This window comes from Dromiciops gliroides, chromosome 3 (assembly GCF_019393635.1).
Source record: "Dromiciops gliroides isolate mDroGli1 chromosome 3, mDroGli1.pri, whole genome shotgun sequence".
Lineage (NCBI taxonomy): Eukaryota > Metazoa > Chordata > Mammalia > Microbiotheria > Microbiotheriidae > Dromiciops > Dromiciops gliroides.
In genome coordinates this window covers 614,497,524-614,521,170 of record NC_057863.1, presented here as the reverse complement: position 1 = coordinate 614,521,170, position 23,647 = coordinate 614,497,524, and the positions used below count along the sequence as shown (strand labels likewise).

The 23,647-nt window shown below is 44.5% G+C and overlaps 1 protein-coding gene across 2 annotated transcripts in view; it reads right to left on the bottom strand.

The window, feature by feature from the left end:
* Nucleotides 1-23,647, bottom strand: part of TMCO4 (transmembrane and coiled-coil domains 4) — a 114,742-nt gene that overhangs the window by 14,219 nt on the left and 76,876 nt on the right. Inside the window, exons 12-13 of one of the 2 annotated variants that reach the window (XM_043998194.1) lie at nucleotides 6,142-6,259; nucleotides 11-128 (exon numbers count right to left, since the gene is read on the bottom strand). In XM_043998194.1, coding sequence (XP_043854129.1) covers nucleotides 11-128; nucleotides 6,142-6,259 — 236 coding nt within the window. Of the gene's footprint in view, nucleotides 1-10; nucleotides 129-6,141; nucleotides 6,260-23,647 lie in introns of those variants that run through there. The other variant, XR_006355780.1, reaches the window with a different exon arrangement.

Here is a 23,647-nt window from a genome sequence, read left to right as displayed (position 1 = left end):
CCACACTTACCACTGATGACAGGTCTATGTTGACCATCTTCCTGTCATCCAGGGTGACAGGCTGGAGCCCGGCCACTTTCAGCTGCACAGAGGATGTCCGGTACACGAAACTCAGCAGCCAGTCTCCCCTGGGAAAGGAACAAGAAAGAGCCAAGTCACACTCTGGTGGGACCCCATCAACTCAAGTCTATTCAATTTATTTCAACAAGGTTTTTTGGCATTTTGGGAAATACTTTTTTTTTTTTGGCTATATCCTTCTTTTGCATACCTTACATTTCCAAATATTTTCCTCCCCCTCTCAGAAAGAATTAAAATTAAAGACAAAGAATTTAAAAGGGAAATAAAAAATACCAGTTCAGTTAAACTAAATCACATATCAAAAAGGTCTGACATTACATGCAGTGTTCTAAGGACTTCCTGTTCTGTTCTGACATCCTGTGTTCTAAGGGCCCTCCTAGCCTTGGCATCCTTTGTTCTAAGGTCCCTTCCAGCTCTGACATTCTGTGTTCTAAGGTCCGTCCCAGATCTCACATTCTAAATTCTAACATTCTGTGGATAATAGAGAACAATGAGTTCTATATACTTTGTTTTTCCCTTGAAAATGCTCGACTGACTGAAGAAGTGGAACTTGAGCCAGCCATAGGCAGATCTATAGATCCTTAGAGCTCCACAGAGAGATCCATAGGCAGAGCTATGGGATGGGGGTGGGGGGCATTCTTATGCTCAAAGGATGACTTGAGCCTATACAGATCAGCAGGAAATGGCAGGACACTGGGTAGCTTCTAGGGGTCTACCCTGACCAAGAAAATAGTGTATGGGAAAGAAAGTGGAATAAAATAAGGCATAAAAGGTAAATTGGAACCAAAGGACAGAGAGCCTTCAATGTCAGGCAAAGGAGTTGGTGTTGGCAATAGGGAACCACTGGAGGAGTCTGAGCAGGAGAGCGATCCCATCAGACCCATGTGCTAGGAAGAGAGCATAAGAGTCATGAACTGAAAGGAGTGGTGAGGCCAAAAGCAGGGAGATGAGGTAGGAAGCTGTTGTTACAGTCAACAGAGAGTATTAATGTTAGCAAAGGAGATGATAATGTTAATCAGCATATAGTCAAGGGCCTCTTTTCCTAATATGACTGGTGAAATCAGAGAAGCATAAAATGCCAGAGCTGGGAGGGCCCTTAGAACACAGGATGTCAGAGGTGGGAGGGGTCTTAGAACACAGGACGTCAGAGCTGGGAGGGCCCTTAGCACACAGGACGTCAGAGCTGGGAGGGGCCTTAGAACACAGGATGTTAGAGCTGGGAAGGGCCTTAGAACACAGGATGTCAGAGCTGGGAGGGGCCTTAGAACACAGGAAGTCAGAGGTGGGAGGGCCCTTAGCACACAGGATGTCAGAGCTGGGAGGGGCCTTAGAACACAGGATGTCAGAGGGGGGAGGGGCCTTAGAACACAGAATGTCAGACTTGGGAGAGTACTTAGAATATAAAATGTCAACCAATCAATCAATAAACATTTCTTAAGTGTTTACTATGTGCCAGGCACTGTGTTAATCTTATGGGATAAAAAAAAAGGCAAAGAATGGTCCCTGCCTTCAAGGAGCTTCCAATCTAATGGGGAGAGAGAACATGCATACAAATATTTACAAACAAACTATGTATAGGATAAGCAGGAAATAATGAAAAGAGGGAAGGCATTGGAATTAAGCGGGGTTAGGGAAGGTTTTCTGTAGAAGGTGAGGCTCAAAGGGAGCTAGGAAAGGGGGGCAGTTAGGTGGCACAGTGGATAAAGCCCGGGCCCTGGATTCAGGAGGACCTGAGTTCAAATCTGATCTCTGGCACTTGACACTTACTAGCTGTGTGACCCTGGGCAAGTCGCTTAACCCTCACTGCCCTGCAAAAAAAAATAAATAAAAAAAGGGAGCCAGGAAAGTCAGTAGTTAGTGGAGAATATTCCAGGCATGGGGGACAGCCAGAGAAGATGGCCAGAGTTAAGACATGAAGTGTTCTGTTAGTGGAACAGCGCAGAGGTCAGTGTCACTGGGTCAGAGGACGTATCTGGGAATAAGGCATAAGAAGATAGAAAGGGAGGGGGGATCCAGGTTACGAGGGACTTTGAATGTCAAACAGAGCATTTTGTGTTTGATCCTGAGGGAGACAAGGAGTGTATTGAATAGGTCAGACCTGTCTGTGTTTTAGGAAAGTCACTCTAGTGGCTAAATGGAGGTTGGTCTAAATGGGGGAGAGACTGGAGAAAGACAGAGCCACCAGCAGATCATTGCGACTATCCAGGCGTATGGTGATGAGGGTCTGCATCAGGGCGGTTGCAGTGTCAAAGGAGAGCAGAGGGGATATTTGAGAGATGCTGCCAAGGTGAAACTGATAGGCCTTGGCAAAAGATCTCATGGCGGGGGGTGGGGTGGGAGGTGGGGAGAGATAGCGAGAAGTCCAGGATGACTCCAAGTTTGCTAACCTGATGGAATGGGAGGATGGTGGTGCCCTCTATAGTAATATGGAAGGGAGGAGAGAGGAAACCCAGGGAGAAAGATAATGATTTGGAGGTTTTTTTTGGAGTGATCGTGTTGTGAGTTTGAGAGCTCACTGCCTTATTTTATTTTATTTTTAAATTTTTTTAGGGCAATGAGGGTTAAGTGACTTTCCCAGGGTCACACAGCTAGTTAAGTGTCAAGTGTCTGAGGCTGGACTTGAACTCAGGTCCTCCTGAATCTAGGGCCGGTGTTTTATCCACTGCGCCACCTAGTTGCCCCCATCACTGCCTTTTTGTGAGAAAGATAATGAGTCCCATTTTGGACAGGTTGAGCTTAAGATGTCTATTAGAGGTTCAGTCTGAGATGTCTGGAAGGTAGTTGGAGATGGGAGAGTGGAGGTCAGTAGAGAGGTTGGGGCAGGACAGGTAGATCTGAGGATCATCAGCATAGAGATGCCATTAAATCCATGGGAGTTGATGAGATCTCTAAGTGAAGTAGTATAGAGGGAGAAGGGAAGAGGGCCCGGGACAGACCCCTGAGGGACATTTATGGTTAGAGGATATGATCTAGAGGAGGATCCAGGAAAGGAGACAGAGGAGGAGGAGACGGGCCTCCAGACACAGAAATCGTGAGAAATGAGAGGGTTTAGAGCGCAGAATGGTAAGATTTGAAGGAAGCTTAAGGCATCGAACATTAGAGTTAGAAGGGACTTGAAGTGAAAAAATCTATTCCACAATGATGCACGGTTTCCTAGAATCCCTGTTCTATGAAGGGGTGTTCTACTTTGTTTAGGGAAATGCTCATTTTTGTGAGGGGGTTGGTTAAGTTCAGAATTTAAAAAATGAAACTGAAGAAAGAAATTATACATTCCAACTTTTATTTTACAAATGAGGAAACTGAGGCTCAGGGAGGGAAAGTAACTTGACCAAAGTCACAAAGGAGGTTAGAGGAAGAGCTGAGGTTCAACACGCAACACCTTATTTCATAGAAAAGGAGACTCGAGACCCCAAGAGGCAGCAGGATTTGATAAAGGTCTCACAGAGAGGCAAGAGTGGCAGAGACGATTCTTGGTTAGTACCATCCTGAACCTGTAAGCCTTAAGGAAAAAACAATGATTGGAGTACCCCGATCTCTCTCTTCCCTCCTCTCCATCCTGTTCTCTTGCTCTCTTTCCATCCTTCCCTCATGCCTCTGTTTTTCTCTTCCCTTCCTCTCTCCCCTTTCTCTTTTTCTCTCTCCCTCCCTCTCTTGTGTCTCCTCCCCCGCCTCTGCCCCCTCCCTCTCTCTCTGTCTGTCCTCTATCTGTCAGAGCTGGGAGGGCCCTTAGAACACAGGATGTCAAAGTTAGGAGGGGCCTTTAGGTAACAAGAAGGATAGAGTGGTGAAGTTGGAATCAAAAATCCCTGCATTCCTGTCCTCTATCAGACACTCAGTAGCTGTGTGACCCTGGACAATCTTTTTCTTAAGTTTCCTCACCTGTAAAATGGAGTTAACAATAGAGCCTACCCCGCTGAGCTGTTGTGAGCTAAGATTCTAGTGAGAACATGTACAAAACCCTTTGCAAACTTAAAGCATCTCAGACATATCGACTCTGACTTTCTGAGCTATTGGGGTCCTCCCAGCCATTTAAATTTGAGTCCTATTTGTGACCTCAAGGTCAAACAAAGGACTTTGGGGTCTAGGTTTCTATTTCTTGGCTAGGCTAAGTAATGGTAAAAAAAAAAATTATAAACAGGGTGATGAGAGACCCTGGATTCATAAAAGGGATGAAAACCACCCTTTCCCAAACCCTGCTCTTGACAAAATAGATGTTTTTAATAAAGTTGTGCTTTCAGAGTCTAAGATTTTCATTTAGAGTTTGTGAAGTACAAAACCAGAACGAAAACAAAGAAAAGATCACCCAATCCCAAATTACACGTGCAATAATATACTTCAAGAGAATGTCCCTTCATTGTGGAAATCCTACTGGAAGGGAGAGGGGTATCCTAATTCATTCATTCCCTGCACCCAGGGCTTCATAGGGTGCCCCGCTGCTTCTCTGGCTGGTAGACTGTAGCTGTGGTGTGGCCTCAGCAGGTTCATTTGTATATACCCAGGATAACATCCATATCTCACTCTCTCTCTCTCTCTCAATCTCTCTCTCCCTCCCCCTTCCCCCCCCCCCCCCCCGAAACAATGAGAGTTAAGTGACTTGATGAGTCACACAGCTACTAAGTCTCTGAGACTGGGTTTGAACTCAGGTCCTCCTGACTCCAGGGTTGGTGTTCTATCCATTCAACCACCTAGATGCCTCAACAACATCACTCTTAGAACCAACTTCTACCTTTTCCTGGTCAGGCCTATCAACAGCCATCCACAGTTTTTATCAGGGTAGGGGCTCAGAATCACAGGGTCTCAGAATATAAAGAAACTTCAGTGGGCATTTAGCTATACCCAGAACTAGACAAGAATCCCCTTTATTAACTACCAAATAAGAAATCATCTTATGGGACAGCTAGGTGGCACAGTGGATAGAGCACCGGCCCTGGAATCAGGAGTACCTGAGTTCAAATCCGGCCTCAGACACTTAACACTTACTAGCTGTGTGACCCTGGGCAAGTCACTTAACCCCAACTGCCTCACCAAAAAAAAAAATAATAAAATAAATTAAAAAAAAAAAAGAAATCATCTTATCTGGCTTTTGCTTGAAGACCCTCATTGAAGGGGTACCCACCACATCCCAAGACAGACCACTCCATCTGAGAATAGCTTGCGTGGCACATAGCAGGCACTTAATGAATGTTTATTGATTGGTGGTAGGAAGTTTTTCCTGGTTACAAGCTTAATGTCCCTTTTTGAGACTTCCTCTCTGCCCCCAGCCCTTCTCTATTTCTCCTAGTTCCATCCTCCAGGGCCAAGAACAAGGCTAATTCCTCCTCACAGACTTAAAGACTGCTAGGATGAACTTCCCTCACCCCCACCCCCAAAAGTCTTTTTTCTAGGCTATGAGTCCTTAGTTCTTTAGTCCAATCCTCCTATGCCATAGACCCAAGACTCTTAACCTTCCAGGTTAGCCTCCTCTGCTCCATCTGTACATCAGCAGCTCTCAAAATGTGGTCCAGGGACTCCCAGAAGACCCAAAGACCCTTTGGGGGGGGTCTTCAAAGTCAAAACGATTTTCATAAAACTACTGACATTAAAATTTCTAATATGGCAAACATCAAGAGATATAACCCATATAAACAAAAGTTCTTTGGGGAGATCCTCAATAATCTTTAAGTTTAAGGGGGTCCTGAGTTCGAGAGTTGTTGCTCTGGTTTATCACTTTCAGTCCTAAAATGTGGTACCCAGAACAGAATGCAATATCCCTGTGTGGCCTGAAGGGGCACAGGACAGAAGGACTATTGCCTCCTTATTTGTAGAAGCCAGCTCTCTCTGAATGTGGTCCCAAATCCCATGAGTATTTCTGGCTGCCATAGGAATCTGCCAATTCCAAAGAGCTTGTAATCCATTCAGACAGCCAGATCCTTTTCAGATGGCCTAAGGTTTTCTCACCTTGGGCCACTTTGAGGCCAGTTTTTTGAACCCAAGTTAAAAGATGACCCATGAGGCTTGGCTGAACTGAGTCAGGCCAGGTGGTGCTCATCACAGAGAAAGAAACATCGAAGCTTTTAGACACACCTGGCATAGCCATTGATGATCCTCCCAGCCACCACCTTCTTGAGAGGCTTCCAGTACTTGGCTTCCCCTTCCACTGGTGCTCCGAGTAGGATGATGTCCTCAATGATCCCCTGGCAATCTGAGGGGGAAACAGCCAATTAGGGTTAATTAGGAGGCAGGCTTCAAGGGCAGGAAACATTAAGTCACAGTTAGACATCTACTCCAACGGGAAATTAACCTTGGCCAAGGGCAAACAGTCAATGGGTGGCAGAGTCAGGATGCAAACCTAGGCCTGCGCCTGAGATTCAGTGAGCCAACACTGTCCTGCCCGTTTCTTCTTCTTTTTTTTTTTTTTTGCGGGGGGCGGGGGAATTGGGGTTAAGTGACTTATCTAAGGTCACACAGCTAGTAAATATCTGAGGCCAGATCCAGGGTCAGCACTCTATCCACTGTACCACCTAGCTGCCCCTGGCTGTTTCATGAACAACACACTCCATCTCTGGGCTCTGGGCATTTTCTCTGGCTGCCCCCCATACCTGGAATGCTCTTCCTCCTCAGGAAGCCGGTTTCCCTGGCTTCCTTCAAGTCCCAGCTAAAGCCCTCTCTTTTACAGGAAGCCTTTTCCAACCTTTCTTCATTCGAGTGCCTTCCCTGGATTAATCATCTCCAATTTGTCCTGTATATAACTTATTGTACATAGCTGTTTGCATGTTGTCTCTCCCATGAGACTGTGAGCTCATGTCCATGAGGTCTTTTGTTTCTCTTCATATCCTCGGTGCTTAGTACAGTGCCTGGCGCATAGTAAGCACTTAATACACATTTACTGACCAACCAATTGGCCTAAGGTCCTTTCCAGGTCTAAATTCTATGACACCAGAATCTTTTTCTTTCTTTCTTTTTTTTTTTTTTTGTGGGGCAATGAAGGTTAAGTGACTTGCCTAGGGTCACACAGCTAGTAAGTGTTAAGTATCTGAGGCTAAATTTGAACTCAGGTCTTCCTGAATCCAAGGCCGGTCCTTTATCCACCGCGCCACCTAGCTGGCCCCTTTTTCTTTCTTTTTTGAAAAACATTTCGTTTCATTATTTGTTTGTTTATTAGCATTATTTTCTTTTTAAATTTTTAGTTCCAAATTCTTTCCCTCCCTCCCCATTTTCTGGATGAGGAAACTGAGACAGAGGTTAAGTGCCTTGGCCAGAGTCACACTTACAAGGAGTATCTGAGGTAAGGGCTTCAAATCTAGAACTTTCTAACTCCAAATGTGGGACTCCAGTTACTGCACCATTCTGCCTGCTGGCGGACAAACTGTCACCTAATATTTGTCTAAATCTCTAGTGAACGGGACCTGCCCCTATCCCCACTCCTCTCAAGGCAGCCCCTCCTGCTTTGAGGGGTAGTTTTTCCTCTATGGAGCCTAAATTAGTGTTTGTAACTGCCATGGAGTGAACAAGACGAAAACATCTTCCATATGGAATCCCAACACATTCTTGAAGAATGTTATTCTGTCACCCCTGAGCCTTCTCTTCTTCTAGTCCTGACACCCACAGTTCCTTCAATCAGCTCACTGCCCACCTCTGGGCATCCCCAGCCTATCGATGACCCTTGGGGGTTCCAATCCCTACTGTGACACTCTCACTGGGCAAGACCAAGGCACAGCACGTCGCCTCTCCAGGTCTCGGTTTCCCCATCTGTAAAAGGAGGGGTTGCATTTTAAGTTCCCTTCTAACTCCAAGTCCTGTGACCTGTGACCTGATCATTCAGGAATTCTAATCTCTGCGGGCAATCCAAGGCAGCCCTTCTTCCCATCATGCTTTTGCTTCCAAGAGCTCGGGCTAATCCAATTCCCATCCAGAAATCTGTCCGCAAATCCAATCCAGTCCAATCATTATTACTAATAATGGATAATAATAATCCTATTTATTAAGGGGTGCCTATTCCTCGTAAACTTTTGTGCCACATACTGAAAATACACACAAAAGTCAAAGCAAGGGCAGCTAGGTGGCACAGTGGATAGAGCACTGGCCCTGGATTCAGGAGGACCTGAGTTCAAATCCAGTCTCAGACACTTGACACTTAATAGCTGTGTGACCCTGGGCAAGTCACTTAACCTCCATTATTGCCCTGCAAAAAAACCAAAAAAAAACCAACAACAGACAAATCCAGCCTCAGACACTTAACACTTACTAGTTGTGTGACCCTGGGCAAGTCACTTAACCCCAACCGCCTCACCAAAAAAAAAAAAAAAAGGTCAAAGCATGCCTTTGCTTCCATGGAACTTACATTCTATGGGGGGGATAATGACTGTGCCCAAATACATACATGATAACTTGAAGAGGAGAGGGGAGGCCAAAACACTAGAGGCGCTCCGCAGAGTTCACTTAGTTAATTCAGCAACTATTGGATGCTTACTGTATGCACAGCACTGAGGCAGCTACACAGATAAATAAGAAAGGACCCCTGGCCTCAGGGAGCTCACAGTCAAGGACAGGAAATCAACAAGCATTTATCAAGCCCTGCTGTGTGCTCGGTGGGTTAGGATTTCCACAGGTAAAGAGGGAAAGTTGCAGGTGGAGGTTTACTGGGAGAGTGCCCTCTTCAGAACTGATGCACAAGCCATGGGTCTGGTGAGCCTTGGGGCTGAGGCATTACAGAACAGGACTGAAATGGAAGATATTACATATAGCCAATCATCAAACCTCTGCCACCATTCTGGGCCCTGGGCCTTTTCATTTTGTGCTGGATTCCTTATGAAAGCCCCAGGAATCATGCTCAAGGAGATCAAAGAGATGGTTCAGAGTTGAAATGAGGCTTTGAAAGGGAACCTCAGATAGCAGCACCAGGAAATTGGCAGAATGCGGTGATGGCTCTGTTCCCCTCCCCTGTTTTGTGGACTCTTCCAGAGCCCCCCAAGCCAGGCCTCAGGCCTCAGGAGAATACATAATACAGTCTCTTCTGTGAGAGCCCAGGAATCTACCTGGAACCAGAGAATTCCCATGGAATTCAAAGCACAGCAGCTCTCCTGTTCCCCAGTCAGGGAAGAGTCAAGGCTCAAGATGAGCTGTGGTTAGTAACCGCAGCTAACATTTACACAGTGTTTTAAGGTTTGCACAAGACCTTAGAACACAGAATGGTAAGAGGTGGGAAGGGCCTTAGAACATGGAATGTTAGAGCTGGGAGGGGCATGGGAAGAGAATGTCAGAGCTGGGAGGGCTCTTAGAACACAGGATGTCAGAGCTGGGAGGGCTCTTAAAACAAGGAATGTCATAGCTGGGAGGGGCCTTAGAACACAGAATTTCAGAGCTGGGAGGGCCTTAGAACACAGGATGTCAGAGCTGGGAGGGGCCTTAGAACAGAATGTCCGAGCTCTATGGTTCCTTAGAATAAAGTACGTCAGAACCAGAAGGTTCTTTAAAATGTGGAATGCCCATGTTCCTTTATTGAGCACCACCTTTTGGAAGGCCTTACTGCTTCTCTCAGATGCTGGTGCCCTCCCTTCCAAAGCTACCTTTTCTCTGCTTTATGTTTTCTGTATATACCTACACATGTGCATGGGATCTTCTCTGTTAGTTCCTTGAGGGTGGGGATCCCTTGTATCTCTGAATGCTTGATTGATTGAAGACAAGAGTTTTTGAGCATGGAATGTTAAAGCTGAAAGTGACCTGAGAGCACAGCATGTTAGAGGGGACGGGGGCCCTAAAATGGAGAATGTTAGTATATAGATAAGTAGGGTTGGAAGGGACCAAGCATCGAAAGGAAATAAGCATTTATTAAGTGCCAAGCACTGTAGTAAATGTTTTATAAATACATTTCATCTGATCCTGACAACCATCCTGGGATGTAGGTGCTGTTATTATCAGTTGGGGAAACTAAGGCAGGTAAAGTTAAGTGACTTGCTCAGGGTCATACAGCCAGTAACTGTCTGAGGTTGGATCTGAACTCAGGTCTACCTAACTATAGGCCCTATCCCTAAGGAAGGGACCTTAGTGACCAGCAAGTATAACTGCCTTTTTTTTTTTTTTAAACAAATGAGGACACTGAGGCTGAGACAGTAGAAGAGACATTCTCAAGGTCACAGAACTATCAAGTGTCTGAGGTAGAACTACTCCTAGCTGCTTCTTGCCCCATGACTGGGCCAGCTCTTTTCTGGGATGACACTCTTTTCACCACTTTTCATCACTTCCCTTAGGTGATTTATCACTGTTGTAGCCCGCCTACTGCCAGCATCTCCATTGACCTTTGGGTGACTCCCAACTTCAATCCTTTGGAGAACAGAGTGTTCTATGACTCACAGCCGCACAATAACACTGCGAATGTCTCCAAAAGATGGGCTTTTGTTTGTGGGAAAAGACTGGGGTCGTTAAAAGCACCCGGAACTTTCCTAAAGGCAATCTTGCTTCCCTTTCTTCAAAGCTGGGCACGATTCACTTTCTATGCAATCAGTTCTGATGGATGAGCTGTCTAGGTTGGGCTCCCAACTGTGTGGCATGATGTGGTCTAGACAAAAGGCACTTTCTTCACTTGGTTTTTCCTTAATGTATTTGTATTATATAATCTATTAACATAGTTATGTGATAACAAATTATTATAACATATTTATATTATAGGCAATCTAACAACAATATTATATGTGTATTTGTATATAATTGTAACTATAGTATATAATCTAACCATGTTATATATTATGCAGTGTAATTATATGATATGTAATATTTTACATAAATGTATCATTAAGTTATAAAAAGATGATGCATACTATGTAAGCAAGTAGCAATAGGTACTGGACTTGTGATTTCATTGGTATAAAGACCCCCGGGCGAGGAAACTCCTATCAATATGGATCAGCACCTTCTCTGCCACTTATAGCGTTACTGCTGAAAGACTAAGTGATCTACTCGGACACACTCATTGAGAATACGTTGAGACAGGATTCAAACCCAGGCCTTCCTGCCTCCAAGTTCAGTGCTCTATCCACTAGATGATGTTGCCTCTCAACAGAACATCCTTAAACGTTTTTCTAGCTCTCGGAGATTGTCAGTAAGGTACAACCCCTCCCCTGGTCTTGTGGCTGTGAATCCCTTCCCATATCCCAGACTGCCTGTCCTTAACAGCCAAGTTCTAAGGTCTGTGACATGTGCAGCAGCAGCAGCAGTGGCAACAAGAGGAAACATCTAGGAAGGAAATCTGAGAGCAGATGAATTTCCTCTCTAGGAGAATCTCTCACCTTAGCTACTGGGGTGGTTTCCAACATCACTTCAGCGATGGCGCTTGGCCGGCTGCCTCAGAAGCTGAGGTAGCTGCGAGGACACGGCCCACTCACTCTCTCTTTCAAAGAATTTAATTTGTCCTCTGTCATTAAGCAGTGAGTCTAGGATCACATAAAACCCTCTCCCTCTGGCCACCCCTGCAGTGCAGGTGAAGATGGAGGCAGTCACTGCCCAGGAAACTGCGTCAGGGAGGGACAGTAGCTTCTATTTTTGCAGTGCCTGGAGGGAGAGAGGCTGTGCCATTATTACTATGCCCATTTTTACAGATGGGGGACACTGAGGTTCAGGGAAGGACTTACTCAGGTTTGTATAACTAGGGGATTTTAGGGCTTGGATTTGAACCCAGGTCTCCTGGGGAGTGAGTGAAAGAACTGGAAGGAGAAGAGAAGACTTGGGGTGGGGGGTTATGTTCTTTAAATATTTGACTATCCCTGAGAAGAAGGGTTAGACTTATTCTGCCAGGCCCCAAAGGGTAGAACTAGGAGTGATGGATGGGGATGGAAAAGAAGCAAATTGAAGCTTGGCTTTAAGGAAAGCCTCCCTACCAATTATAGCGAGCTCCAGTGGAAAATGAGCTGCCATGGGGGTAGTGGGTTTCTTGCACCATAAGGGAACCTGTTAAGGCTCCTTCTGGCTTTAAAACAATGATCTCAGGAACTTAATCTCCATCTTGGAGACTTGGTTTCCTTGTCTGTAAAACGAAGAGATTGTAGCCTAACATATTGGATTTTTTTTTTTTTTGCGGGGCAATTGGAGTTAAATGAGTTGTCCAGGGTCACACAGCTAGTAAGTGTCAAGTGTCTGAGGTTGGATTTGAACTCAGGTACACTTCTGAATCCAGGGCCGGTGGTTTATCCACTGTGCCACCTAGCCGTCCCCTCGGTCCCTTTCTCAGCTTTAAATCCTGAGCCTAATACCAACAGCTCACATCTCTACAGAACATAGAAGTTTGCAAAGCACTTCATAGACAAGGTTTTAGGGTGAAAGAGTCTGGACCTGTGACTGCATCAGTGAAATGAAGGCCAGAGGTCTTCAAGTAAAGGCTATAGGGCCACTTGTAGAGGGAACTGTTGTTTGGGTCCAGGTCAGGCTCGGGTTCCCTTCCCCTACCCCAGCTCTGAGATTCCATATTGCTGTGATGCTAAACCCACTGTTCTTTTTGTTGTTCAATTTTTTTTTTCTGTAATAAACAGACCCTGCCCTCAGAGAACTTATATTTTACCTGGGGAAACAGTATAAACATATATGAGAGCAGCTAGGTGGTACAGTGGATAGAGCCCTGGGCCTGCAGTCAGGAAGACCTGAGTTCAAATCCAGCCTCAGACACTTCCTAGCTGTGTGACCCTGGGCAAGTCACTTAAGCCTGTTTGCCTCAGTTTCCTCATCAGGAGAAGGAAATGGCAAACCACTCCAGCATCTCTGCCAAGAAAACCCCAAATGGTGTTGTGAAGAGTCAGACCAGACTGAAACAACTCAACAACAACAATAATCATATAAAATAAATGCAAGGCTATTTCAGGAAGACATTAGCAGCCAGGGGAAGTGGGAATGGGGTCAGAAAAGGTTGCATTTGAACTGAGCTTTGAAGGAAGCTAGGGTTGCTCTGAGGCACAGATGGGGAGGGAGACGTTTTAGGCCGAGGAGACAGATTATACAAAGACTCGGAGATGAAAGCCGGAACACTGGATGTGCCGAACAGCATAAAGGTCAGTTTGTCTGGGCGGAAGGGTGAGTGAAGGGGAGTAACACAGAGGGGGCCAGTTATTAAAAACCAAATAAAGGAGTTTATATTTGGACCTAGCGGCAGTGGGGAAATGATATGGAGAGGGAGGCTGGGGCCAGGCTGGTCAAGGGCTTAAAGGCCAAATAGAGAAGTAAGAACAACGGCATCTCACGCCCTAATTGATCTCTTTGGTATCTGGATTTTCATATTAAACACCTTCTGAAAGCGAGGCCTGATCATAAATAGGTTTCCAGTTGCTTCTAAACTGGCCCCCTCTCCTTTCCAGGCTGGGAAGGCAGCATCACACTGAAGCCTGTCCATTTGTCAACAGAGAGAGTCCATTGGTTTGCAGACACCAAAGCAGCTACACTTTGATAAGCTGAAAAGAAGGATTTCTCTGTACTTGGCAGGAGGCAGTGTGTGCAGTGACTGATAAGACTGGGGAACCAATGAGGTAATTGCCTCTTGTCAGCAGGCTCAGCCAACGTACCTTGAAGGAATGTAAAGCATCTGCCAAGATGTGCAAAATCTATTCTAGCTGAGGGGAGGGGGAAGAAAAGAGAGGGAGGGGGGAGGGAGGGAAGGGGGAGTGGAGGGAGAGAGAGAGTGGGAGGGAAGGAGGAAGGGAGGGGGGGGAGAGAGACAGACAGATGGTATTTTCTACCATCTGCCCCTTCAGGAATGAGGTTCATATTGGAAATAATTTAGAAGATAGACTTTTAGATTTGGAAGGAACCTCAGAACAGTCAGTTTTAGTATACAGAATGTCTGATCTAGATAATCCCTCATTATATCAAATGTCAGAACTGGGAAGGGCCTTAAAACACAGAATGTCAGAGCTTGGAGAGCCCATAGGATACAGAATGTCAAAGCTGGGAGGGCCTTTAGAGATCAATCAGTCCAACTTTTACATTTTCAATATGAGGAAACAGGCCTAGTGAGACCAAGGGACTTATCCAAGGTCACACAACTAGTAAGTAAGAAGGCTAGAATGGGGACTCAGATCCTCTGAGTTAATTAATCTCTTTCTCCCCCCACCCACCCTGGTCCTGACAAAACACTGTCCCAGATCACTTTGTAGCTCTTTGCTTCAAGGACCCTCTATCTTGTATTATACTGATCTATGTACGTGTTGGGGCAGGTAGGCAGCTCAATGGATAGAGTACTGGGCCTGGAGTCAGGAAGATTTATTTTCTGAGTTCAAATCCAGCTTCAGATACTTTCCAGTTGTGTGACCTTGGGCAAGTCACTTAACTCTGTTTGCCTCTGTTTCCTCATCTATAAAATGAGCTTGAGAAGGAAACGGCAAAACACTCTAGTCTCTCTGCCAAGAAAACCCCAAATGAGGTCATGAAGAATTGGACACGACTGAAATGACTTATCAACAAATGCACGTGTTGCATAAATGCACGTGTTGCATTTCCACTCCCCTCCCCCACTTATATCAGTGAGGACAAGAATCTTCACATGACAGCACAGAGTAGATAGTAGACTCTTAATAAATGCCTTTGGAATCCAAAGTACCATTTTAAAAGGTCAGATCCTCAGTGAAGGGTGATAACACTTAACACTTTCATGGCCCACGGGGAGTGAACAAGGCCCCAAGCCCAGCTGACTCTGCTGTGTCAGCAATCTCCAGCTCAGGACAGAAGCTAAACAACACCCCGATGGAAGCAGGTGGCCCTCTCTGTGGCATCCCACTACTGGGGGAAGGTTGCTGGTCCCTGGGAGGTGCCTGAGGCCCCCAGCTGGGCTGACAGGCTCACTTCCCCGTCAGGGCTCCTGTCCTCATGCTAATATCAGCCTTGCAAGAGGAGGGCACAGAATTTTCTTTGTGTAATTGATTTAATTTGATGGAAAAAAGATGCCAGGTGCAGAATATAATTTCACCATTGCTGTTCCTCTCTTTCTTTTCAACTGACTGCTCATTCCATTTCCATAACAATTACTGTAACAAAGGGCCAGAAGCAGATTGGTAAATATAGGATCACTGAATATTAGAGCTGAGAGGGGCAGTACAGCATGGAATGTCAGAGCTGGGAGGACCCTTAGAACACAGAATGTCACAGCTAGGAGGGCCCTTAGAACACAGAATGTCAGAGCTGGGAAGGGGTTTAGAACACAGGATGTCAGAACTAGAAGGACCCTTAGAACACAGAATGTTGAAGTCAAGACTCATTACCTCCTTGTGCTTATATTTTTCCTAGCCCATTTGAAGCTCTCCTTAAAAGTTAGAATCAAAATACCTTCACTGCCTTTATCTTTAGTAGATTTGGGTACAAAATGTTAGAGCTGGGAGGGCCCTTAGAACATGGAATGTCAGAACTGGGAGGGCCCTTAGAACACAAAACATTAGAGCCGGGAGGGGGCTTAGAACACAGGAAATTAGAGCTAGAAGGACCAATAGAACACAGAATGTTGAAGTCAAGACTCATTGCCTCCTTGTGCTTATATTTTTCCTAACCCATTTGAAATTCTCCTTAAAAGTTAGAATTGGGGGCAGCTAGGTGGCACAGTGGATAGAGCACCGGCCCTGGAGTCAGGAGTACCTGAGTTCAAATCCGGCCTCAGACACTTAACACTTACTAGCTGTGTGACCCTGGGCAAGTCACTTAACCCCAATTGCCTCACCAAAAAAAAAAGAATCAAAATACTTTCACTGCCTTTATCTTTTTTTTTTTTTTTTTTAGTGAGGCAATTGGGGTTAAGTGACTTGCCCAGGGTCACACAGCTAGTAAGTGTTAAGTGTCTGAGGTCGGATTTGAACTCAGGTACTCCTGACTCCAGGGCCGGTGCTCTATCCACTGCGCCACCTAGCTGCCCCCACACTGCCTTTATCTTTAGTAGATTTGGGTAGAGAATGTAGAGCTGGGAGGTATCTTAGAATATGGAATGTCAGAACTGGAAGGGCTCTTAGAACACAGACTATTCTAACCAGAAATGACTACACATAATTTAGTCCAGTCCCCTCACTTGAATGGAGCTCGTGTGCCACTGGGACCAATTTGTTTAACACAAGGAAGAAGGAACTAGTTATTCCCAGAAACTCCCTGTATCAAACCCTGGAATCCCAAGTTGGGGAAAGGCTGGAATTTGGCCACATAATTACTCAGTTTATGACCCAGGCAACTGTTGGCAGTTCTGCAGAAGCCCATAAAGAAAGAAATTACCTAAGGAGCTATCCTTTATTAATTGAATTCAGCATATTAATCAACTAGCCAGTATTATTGAGAATCTAACAGTTGCTTTCTTTTTTTCCCTTATTCTTTTACTTTTTTTTGGGGGGGGGGACAGGGTAATGAGGGTTAAGTGACTTGCCCAGGGTCACACAGCTAGTAAGTGTCAAGTGTCTGAGGCCAGATTTGAACTCAGGTCCTCCTGAATCTAGGGCCGGTGCTTTATCCACTGTGCCACCTAGCTGCCCCGCCTTTTTTTCCCCCCAACAGTTGCTTTCATCAGATATTCCAAAATTCTCTGTTTCAAGATCCCTTCCAACTCTGACATTATACATTTTATCACACATCCTGGCTCCACAATGCTTTTCTCCAAGTCCGCCCTGCCCTAGTTCTGACATTCCGCATTCTAAGGGCCCTCTCAGCCCTGACATCCTATATTCTAGGAGCCTCCCAACTCTAACATTTTTGTTCTAAGGCCCTCCCAGCTCTGACACTATGACTCAATTCACACCCAAGTCTCTTCCATTCTTGGGGAGGTAGTATAGATTCAGTGTGAGAAGAGGATTCCGCCAGTTGACCCTGTTACTAATGTAGCGATGTAAAAGTTTAAAAAAAAATCAACTTGTAGTAGCAGCCTAATGGCCTGGGACCTGTTAGGGATACTCTGGCCCTGAGGAAGATGCTCTGACCATGGAGAAATACGGTTGATCAACTTCCTGAGGTCAGTTAGAGATGACTCTTTTCTTGGAAAAGCAAAGTAGTTAACTAACTAGATAGCGGTTAGTCAAACAGATAACAAAGACGACGTGTCACAGACACCCAGAAAATTGGGCACCTTGAAATTTATAGCATCAGCTTAGTTGGGAGCCAGTCATGTTTGCGATGTGATTAGGACCAGGTAGCGACAATAATCTCAAGTTAGGAATATGGCATATTTACTGCTTTATGTATCCCACTCCCCAAATAGCTAGCATCATCATTTTCCAAACTGCTGTAACTTTGCAGTCTCTTGCCCCACCCCATTCTCTCCTCTATAAAACCATCACCTTCTCCTTTGTTCGGGGAGTTGAAGTTTAGACTTCTTCCAGTCATACCTCTGTGTGCCAAATAATAAAAACTTTTACTTGAATTCTTTGAAAGAAGAATATTTTCAGACCGAGTTTTGTGGCGACAAACTCTAGCCTAGGGCTTTACTGTTCTTCAGATATCATCCCACTGAGATGAGAACGACAAAGGGGCCAGAGAGGTCACCTAGTCAATCCCAATTTGTTTCACAGATGGGCAAAATGAGGCCCACAGAAAGGAGGGAACTTGGCCAAGGTATGAGTGAGTTAGTCACAGGGCTAGTAATCAGTTAGAAAATAAATGTTCATTAAGTTCCTATATGCCAGGCACAGTGCTAGGTACTGATGATACCAAGAAAAGCAAAAGACAGTCCCTGCTCCCAACAGGCTCACAGTCTTAATGGGGCAGACAACATGCAAAGACTGTATACAAACAAGATACAGAAGAAACTGGAAATAATCAACAAAGGGGAGGCGCTAGAATTAAGGGGATGGGGAAGTATGTTAACTAAGCATATGAATAAATTAAAGAGCCAAACCTGGGGTTGGTCACTCAGTCCAGTGCTCTTTATACATGATGGATTTAGATGATAGGGAGGTCAGAAAGGGTGTGTATGTGTGTGTGTGTGTGTGTGTGTGTGTGTGTGTGTGTGTGTGTGTGTGTGTGTGTGCAGAGCTCAGAAATCTTGCCCAGTTTTTTGTTTTAAACTAAGAATGTCTGATGTATTGTAGATAAAAAATGGGAGAATTGGAGACCATGCCACATACGAATCAATTAAAGGAAATGAGAATGTTTAACCTGGAGAAGACTGAGGGAACCAAGATGATAGATCTCTTCAAGTGTATGTAAGCTGTCATGGGGCAGAGGGATTAGATTTGTCCAAAATAGAATGCCTCTGGAGGCATTCGTTGGGAATGGAAGCTGAAGTGCCTATTCAGGTAGGGGTTGAATTAGGCAGCCTCTGAGGCTCCTCCCAAATGACATTCCATGTTCTAAGGTCTCTCCCAGCACCAACATTTTATTCTGCCAATTTCCCCTAAATCCAGATCTAACCACCCTCACTCAAATAACTCTTGTAGATCCCTATTGCCTCTGGGATCAGATCTAAACTTTTTTGTTTAATTTATAAAGCCCTTCACAGCCTGGACCCAATTTAACTCTGAGATGGGTAGAAGTTGCCAGCTTATTCATGAATATGAACATTAGTCAGCCTTTCTCCCTCAGGGCTTGCTTGATGCTTGGTAGTGCCATTGTTATAATTTGAGGTTCCACTGGGGAATGGTGGCGGGGGTTGGATTCTCTCAAATAGATCCACCCCACAGCTTCCAGAGCCTTTGGGAAGTTTGATGGAACCCTAGTGACCAATGTTCTGGGTTGATAAAAGTTGGGGAAAAGGGTCAAATAACAGCTTCAAGGAGATTAGAATCTAGTGACTCATTCCTCATTCCCCGAGCCTCAATCACCTCACCTATAAACTCAGCAAACATTTATTTTTATTTATTATTATTTTTAATAATCCAATTTTATTTTATTTTCAGGTCTGCATTCTCTCCTTCCTACCTCTTCCTCCTTCATTAAGAAAAGCAAAATCTGTTAGTCAAATCAATAAAATATAATCAATATAATCAATCAAAACAAATTCCTTCACTGGTCAGGTTCCTGCCCACCCCCCCCCTCCCAAAAAAATCTGGCCTCAGCGTCCTCCCTATTCTACTTAGAGATGGTCACAGCCTGGTTTATCATGAGTCCTCTGCTATTGTGTTTGGTCATTGTGCTGATGAGAATTTCTTAGCCTTTCAAAGTTGTTCCAACAAGCATTTATTGAGCACCTGCTGTGCACAGCTCTGGGTTCAGCATAGGGGAAATGCTGAAGTTTAGACCTTTGCTCTCTGTGGCCTATTAATTGTTTAGTAGATTTGGGTAGGAGCAAATCTATCCAAATCTGTTGTTGTTCAGTCGTGTCTGACTCTTCATGATCCTATTTGGGGTTTTCTTGGCAAAGATAATGGAATGGTTTGCCATTCCCTTCTCTGGTTCATTTTACAGATGAAGAAACTGAGGCAAACAGAGTTAAGTGACTTGTCCAGGATCACACAACTAGTAAGTATTTGAGGCCAAATTTGAACTCAAGGAATTGTCTTGATTCCAAGCCCAGTGCTCTATGCACTATGGCGCTACCTAGCCAATAACAAAAAAACACTACAGATATGGTTTGGACCCATGGCATTCCCACTGGAAGGGCTTTGACACATAGACTAGTTCCTTCCTAAAAAAACAATGAAATCATCTTCAAGACTTAATTGGTATCTGCCCTCAGACGCTTGACACCTACTAGCTGTGTGACCCTGGGCAAGTCACTTAACCCCAATTGCCTCACAAAAAAACAAAAACAAGCCAAAATAAAGACTTAATTGGTACAGGGGGTAAAGCTTGAGCCACTGACAAGAGCTCCCCAGTTCCCAAAAGTACAAGATGTGCTCAGGTAGTAGGTATTTCTCAGGCTTGACTGAATTCCCACCACCGTGAGGGAGAATACACCCTTCTGACCCAGTATGCCACTTTTAGAAAATACAGAAGAGGGGGTAGCTAGATAGCGCAGTGGTAAAGCACTGGCCCTGGATTCAGGAGGACCTGAGTTCAAATCCGGCCTCAGACACTTGACACTTACTAGCTGTGTGACCCTGGGCAAGTCACTTAGCCCTCATTGCCCTGCAAAAAAAAAAAAGAAAATACAGAAGAGGGAAGAGCTACACCTAAACAAACCATCGCTGCATCTTTGCTAACGACAGCAACAACAACGGCTAGCATTTATATAGGGATCTAAAGTTTGTGAAGCGCTTTGCATACTTAGACTCTTCAGGCTTCAGTCTCCTAAACTGTAAAATACAGGGGTTGGACCAGACGGCCTCTGAGGATTTTTCTGTTTCTAGAATTTGGTCCCTAGAACTGGGGGTGCTTGGGCAAAGGCTAGGAAAACACTTGTCAGGGCTGCTGTGGACAGGGGGCAGGAGGTTGCCTGAGATGCCTGCTCTAAGCAAGGATGCTGGGACCGCTTTGCTTTTCCAGCAAGGAAAGCTCACAGAGCCACCTGCTCTACCTGATTTGGAATCAGCCAGCCCAGGTCTATTTTTATGACATCTTGAACCAAGCTCCCTTCCTGATGACATCCTATGTGATGAAGGCATTTCTATGCAAATGCGTGGAGGAGAGGGGAAGAAAGCAATTTGGTTTTCAGAGCCCCAGTGCCATCTGTGAACACTGCAAGGCACAGCTCATTGCAGCAGCTGACTCGAAGGGACTCGGGCAGGGGCTGGAAACAGTTTGGATCATGGGTTCTAAAGTTGGAAAGGTCCTCAGAGATGATATCCTCCACCTCCTTCTTTTTATAGATGAGATGGAAGCCCAGAGAGGAGAATCCATTTGCCCTAACTCACACAGCCAGTAAGTGACAGGGCCAGGTTTCAAACTTGGGTCACTTGATTCCAGATCCAGGGCTGTTGTCATTTCCTTGGCCCCAGGAAGAACCCCAAGACTCCCTCATTAGAGGTCAATTTTCTTTCCTCAAATTCTTACTTTTTTTTTTTTTTGTATGACAATGAGGGATAAGTGACTTGCCCAGGATTGCACAGCTAGTAAGTGTCAAGTGTCTGAGGTCGGATTTGAACTCAGGTTCTCCTGAATCCAGGGCCGGTGCTTTATCCACTTTGCCACCTCGCTGTCCCCTTCTTTGTCTTTCTTTTTGTCTAAGAGTCTAAACATCTGGCAGGAATTTTGATTGTTTTTTTTTTTTTTTAAATTTTTTTTTTTGTGAGGCAATTGGGGTTAAGTGACTTGCCCAGGGTCACACAGTTAGTAAGTGTCAAGGGTCTGAGGTTGGATTTGAACTCAGGTCCTCCTGACTCCAGGGCCAGTGCTCTATCCACTACACCACCTAGCTGCCTGAATTTTGATTGTCTTAAACTTGGCTTTTAGCAGAAAGGATCCATACCTACTGAACTCAGAATTTTGGGTGTTTTTGTGTCTCCAGTTAATTTAGTCACTCAGTCTGGATGTCATTAGGCAAAACCACAGCTGGCTGTTAGGTCTGATAGGTTCATGTCATCCTGGGCTGGGAATGGGGGTTGTAGTTAGCAGGGCCCTCGGGGAACACATAGTCCAACCCTTCATTTTATATATATATTTTTTTAGTGAGGCAATTGGGGTTAAGTGACTTGCCCAGGGTCACACAGCTAGTAAGTGTTAAGTGTTTGGGGCCGGATTTGAACTCAGGGACTCCTGACTCCGGGGCTGGTGCTCTATCCACTGCGCCACCTAGCTGCCCTCATTTTATATATATATATATTTTTTTTGCGGGGCAATGGGGGTTAAGTGACTTGCCCAGGGTCACACAGCTAGTAAGTGTTAAGTGTCTGAGGCTGGATTTGAACTCAGGTATTCCTGAATCCAGGGCCAGCGCTTTAACCACTTCACCATCTAGCTGCCCCCCTATATTTTTAAATATATATTTACTACCTTCATTAGAATGTAAGCTCCTTGAGGGCAGGGACTGTTTTTGCTTATTCTTTGTATCTCCAGTGCTCAGCACAGTGTCTGACACATAGTAAGTGCTTGATAAATGTCTGCTGATTACTGGTTTACAGATGAGGAAATTGAGGCACAAAGGGATTATGTAATTTTTCAAAGTTACACAGGTAGTAAGTGTGGGATTTGAACCCAAGTCCTGTGACTTCAGAACCAGTACACTTTCCACTGTACCATGATGTCTCAGTGATAGATGTACCACCTGAAGGGCTATCATGTGAAAGAGGAATTTGATTTGTTCCATTTGGCCCCCAAGGTTAGTAATAGGAGAAATGGGTAGAAGCGGCAAAGAAGCAAACTTAGGCATTTGTGGCAGCCGGCAGTTTGCATTAGTGACAATTCCACTGGCGTATGGGACACTTCACACTCATGAGAGATCCATCAGAGTGACTACATATGTAATAATAAGAGAAATGCGGATCAAAACAGCTCTCTAGTATCCAATTTTAAATCTCATACACCTTACATTCAGTAAACTGGCAAAGAATACAAAAGATGGGACTAGTCAATATTGAAGGGATTGTGGGATGATAGGCACACTAATACATTGTGGAGCTGCCAAATGGTACAACTATTTTGGAAAGCAATTTGGAATTATGCAAATAAAGTGACTATCATGTCCCCATATTCTTTGGCTCAGAGATTCCATTACTGAATTAAGACCCCATGGAGGCCACTGATAAGAAAAAGTTCCCATGTACACCAAAATATTTGTCACAGCATTTTTTGTGATAGTAAAGAAGTTTTTTATTGACTGGGGAATGGCTAAATAAGCTATGGTTATGGTATATGACTGTAATGGAAAATGACTATTATAAGAAATGAAGAATGTGATGAATATAGAGAAGTCTGGGAAGATATTCATGAACTGATCCAGAAGGAAGCAGAGCCAAAAAAACAATAAAACCTACAACAAGTTTTTTTTTGGGGGGGCAGGGCAATGAAGGTTAAGTGACTTGCCCAGGGTCACACAGCTAGTAAGTGTCAAGTGTCTGAGGCCGGATTTGAACTCAGGTCCTCCTGAATCCAGGGCTGGCATTTTATCCACTTCACCACCTAGCTGCCCTCAAAACCTACAACAATTTAAACAGAAAGAACAACCACACACACACACATACACACACACACACACAAATCTAAAGTGAATGTTGCAAAATTAGAAAGAATAAGCATGGCTCAAAAGAAGGGAGATGAGAAGGCATCTTCATCCTTCCCCTTTGAAGAAGTAGGAGGTCCACAATATTGTTCATTAAACATATTTTCAGTCTTTTTTGATATACTGATCAGTTATTTTAAATCTGTTGAATTTTTTTCCGCTTCTTTTTCTGTTGTCTTTAAAAATACCATTTGTCATAAGGTATGGCTTTTAGGGAGGCAAAAAGGGAAGGATACTGGGGAAATAAGATATCAATAAAAACATCAATAAAATAAAAATAAAGAATAGTAACATTAAGAAGTTAACTAAGCATGATTTTTACTACAAATTGAGCCATAGACTCCAAAAAGATCTCTGCAGACTGGAACAGTGGGTTGACTATAACAAGATAAAATCTCATAGGGATAAATGTAAAGTCCCGTATTTGGATTTAAAAAGTCAATAGCAAAAGTACAAGACAGGGGAAGTGTGGCTAGGCCTTGGTTCATGTGTAGATCTCTATAAATCTATGGTGTGATTCAGCAACCAAAAGAGCCAATCAAAGCTTAGTGAACAGATGTGTGG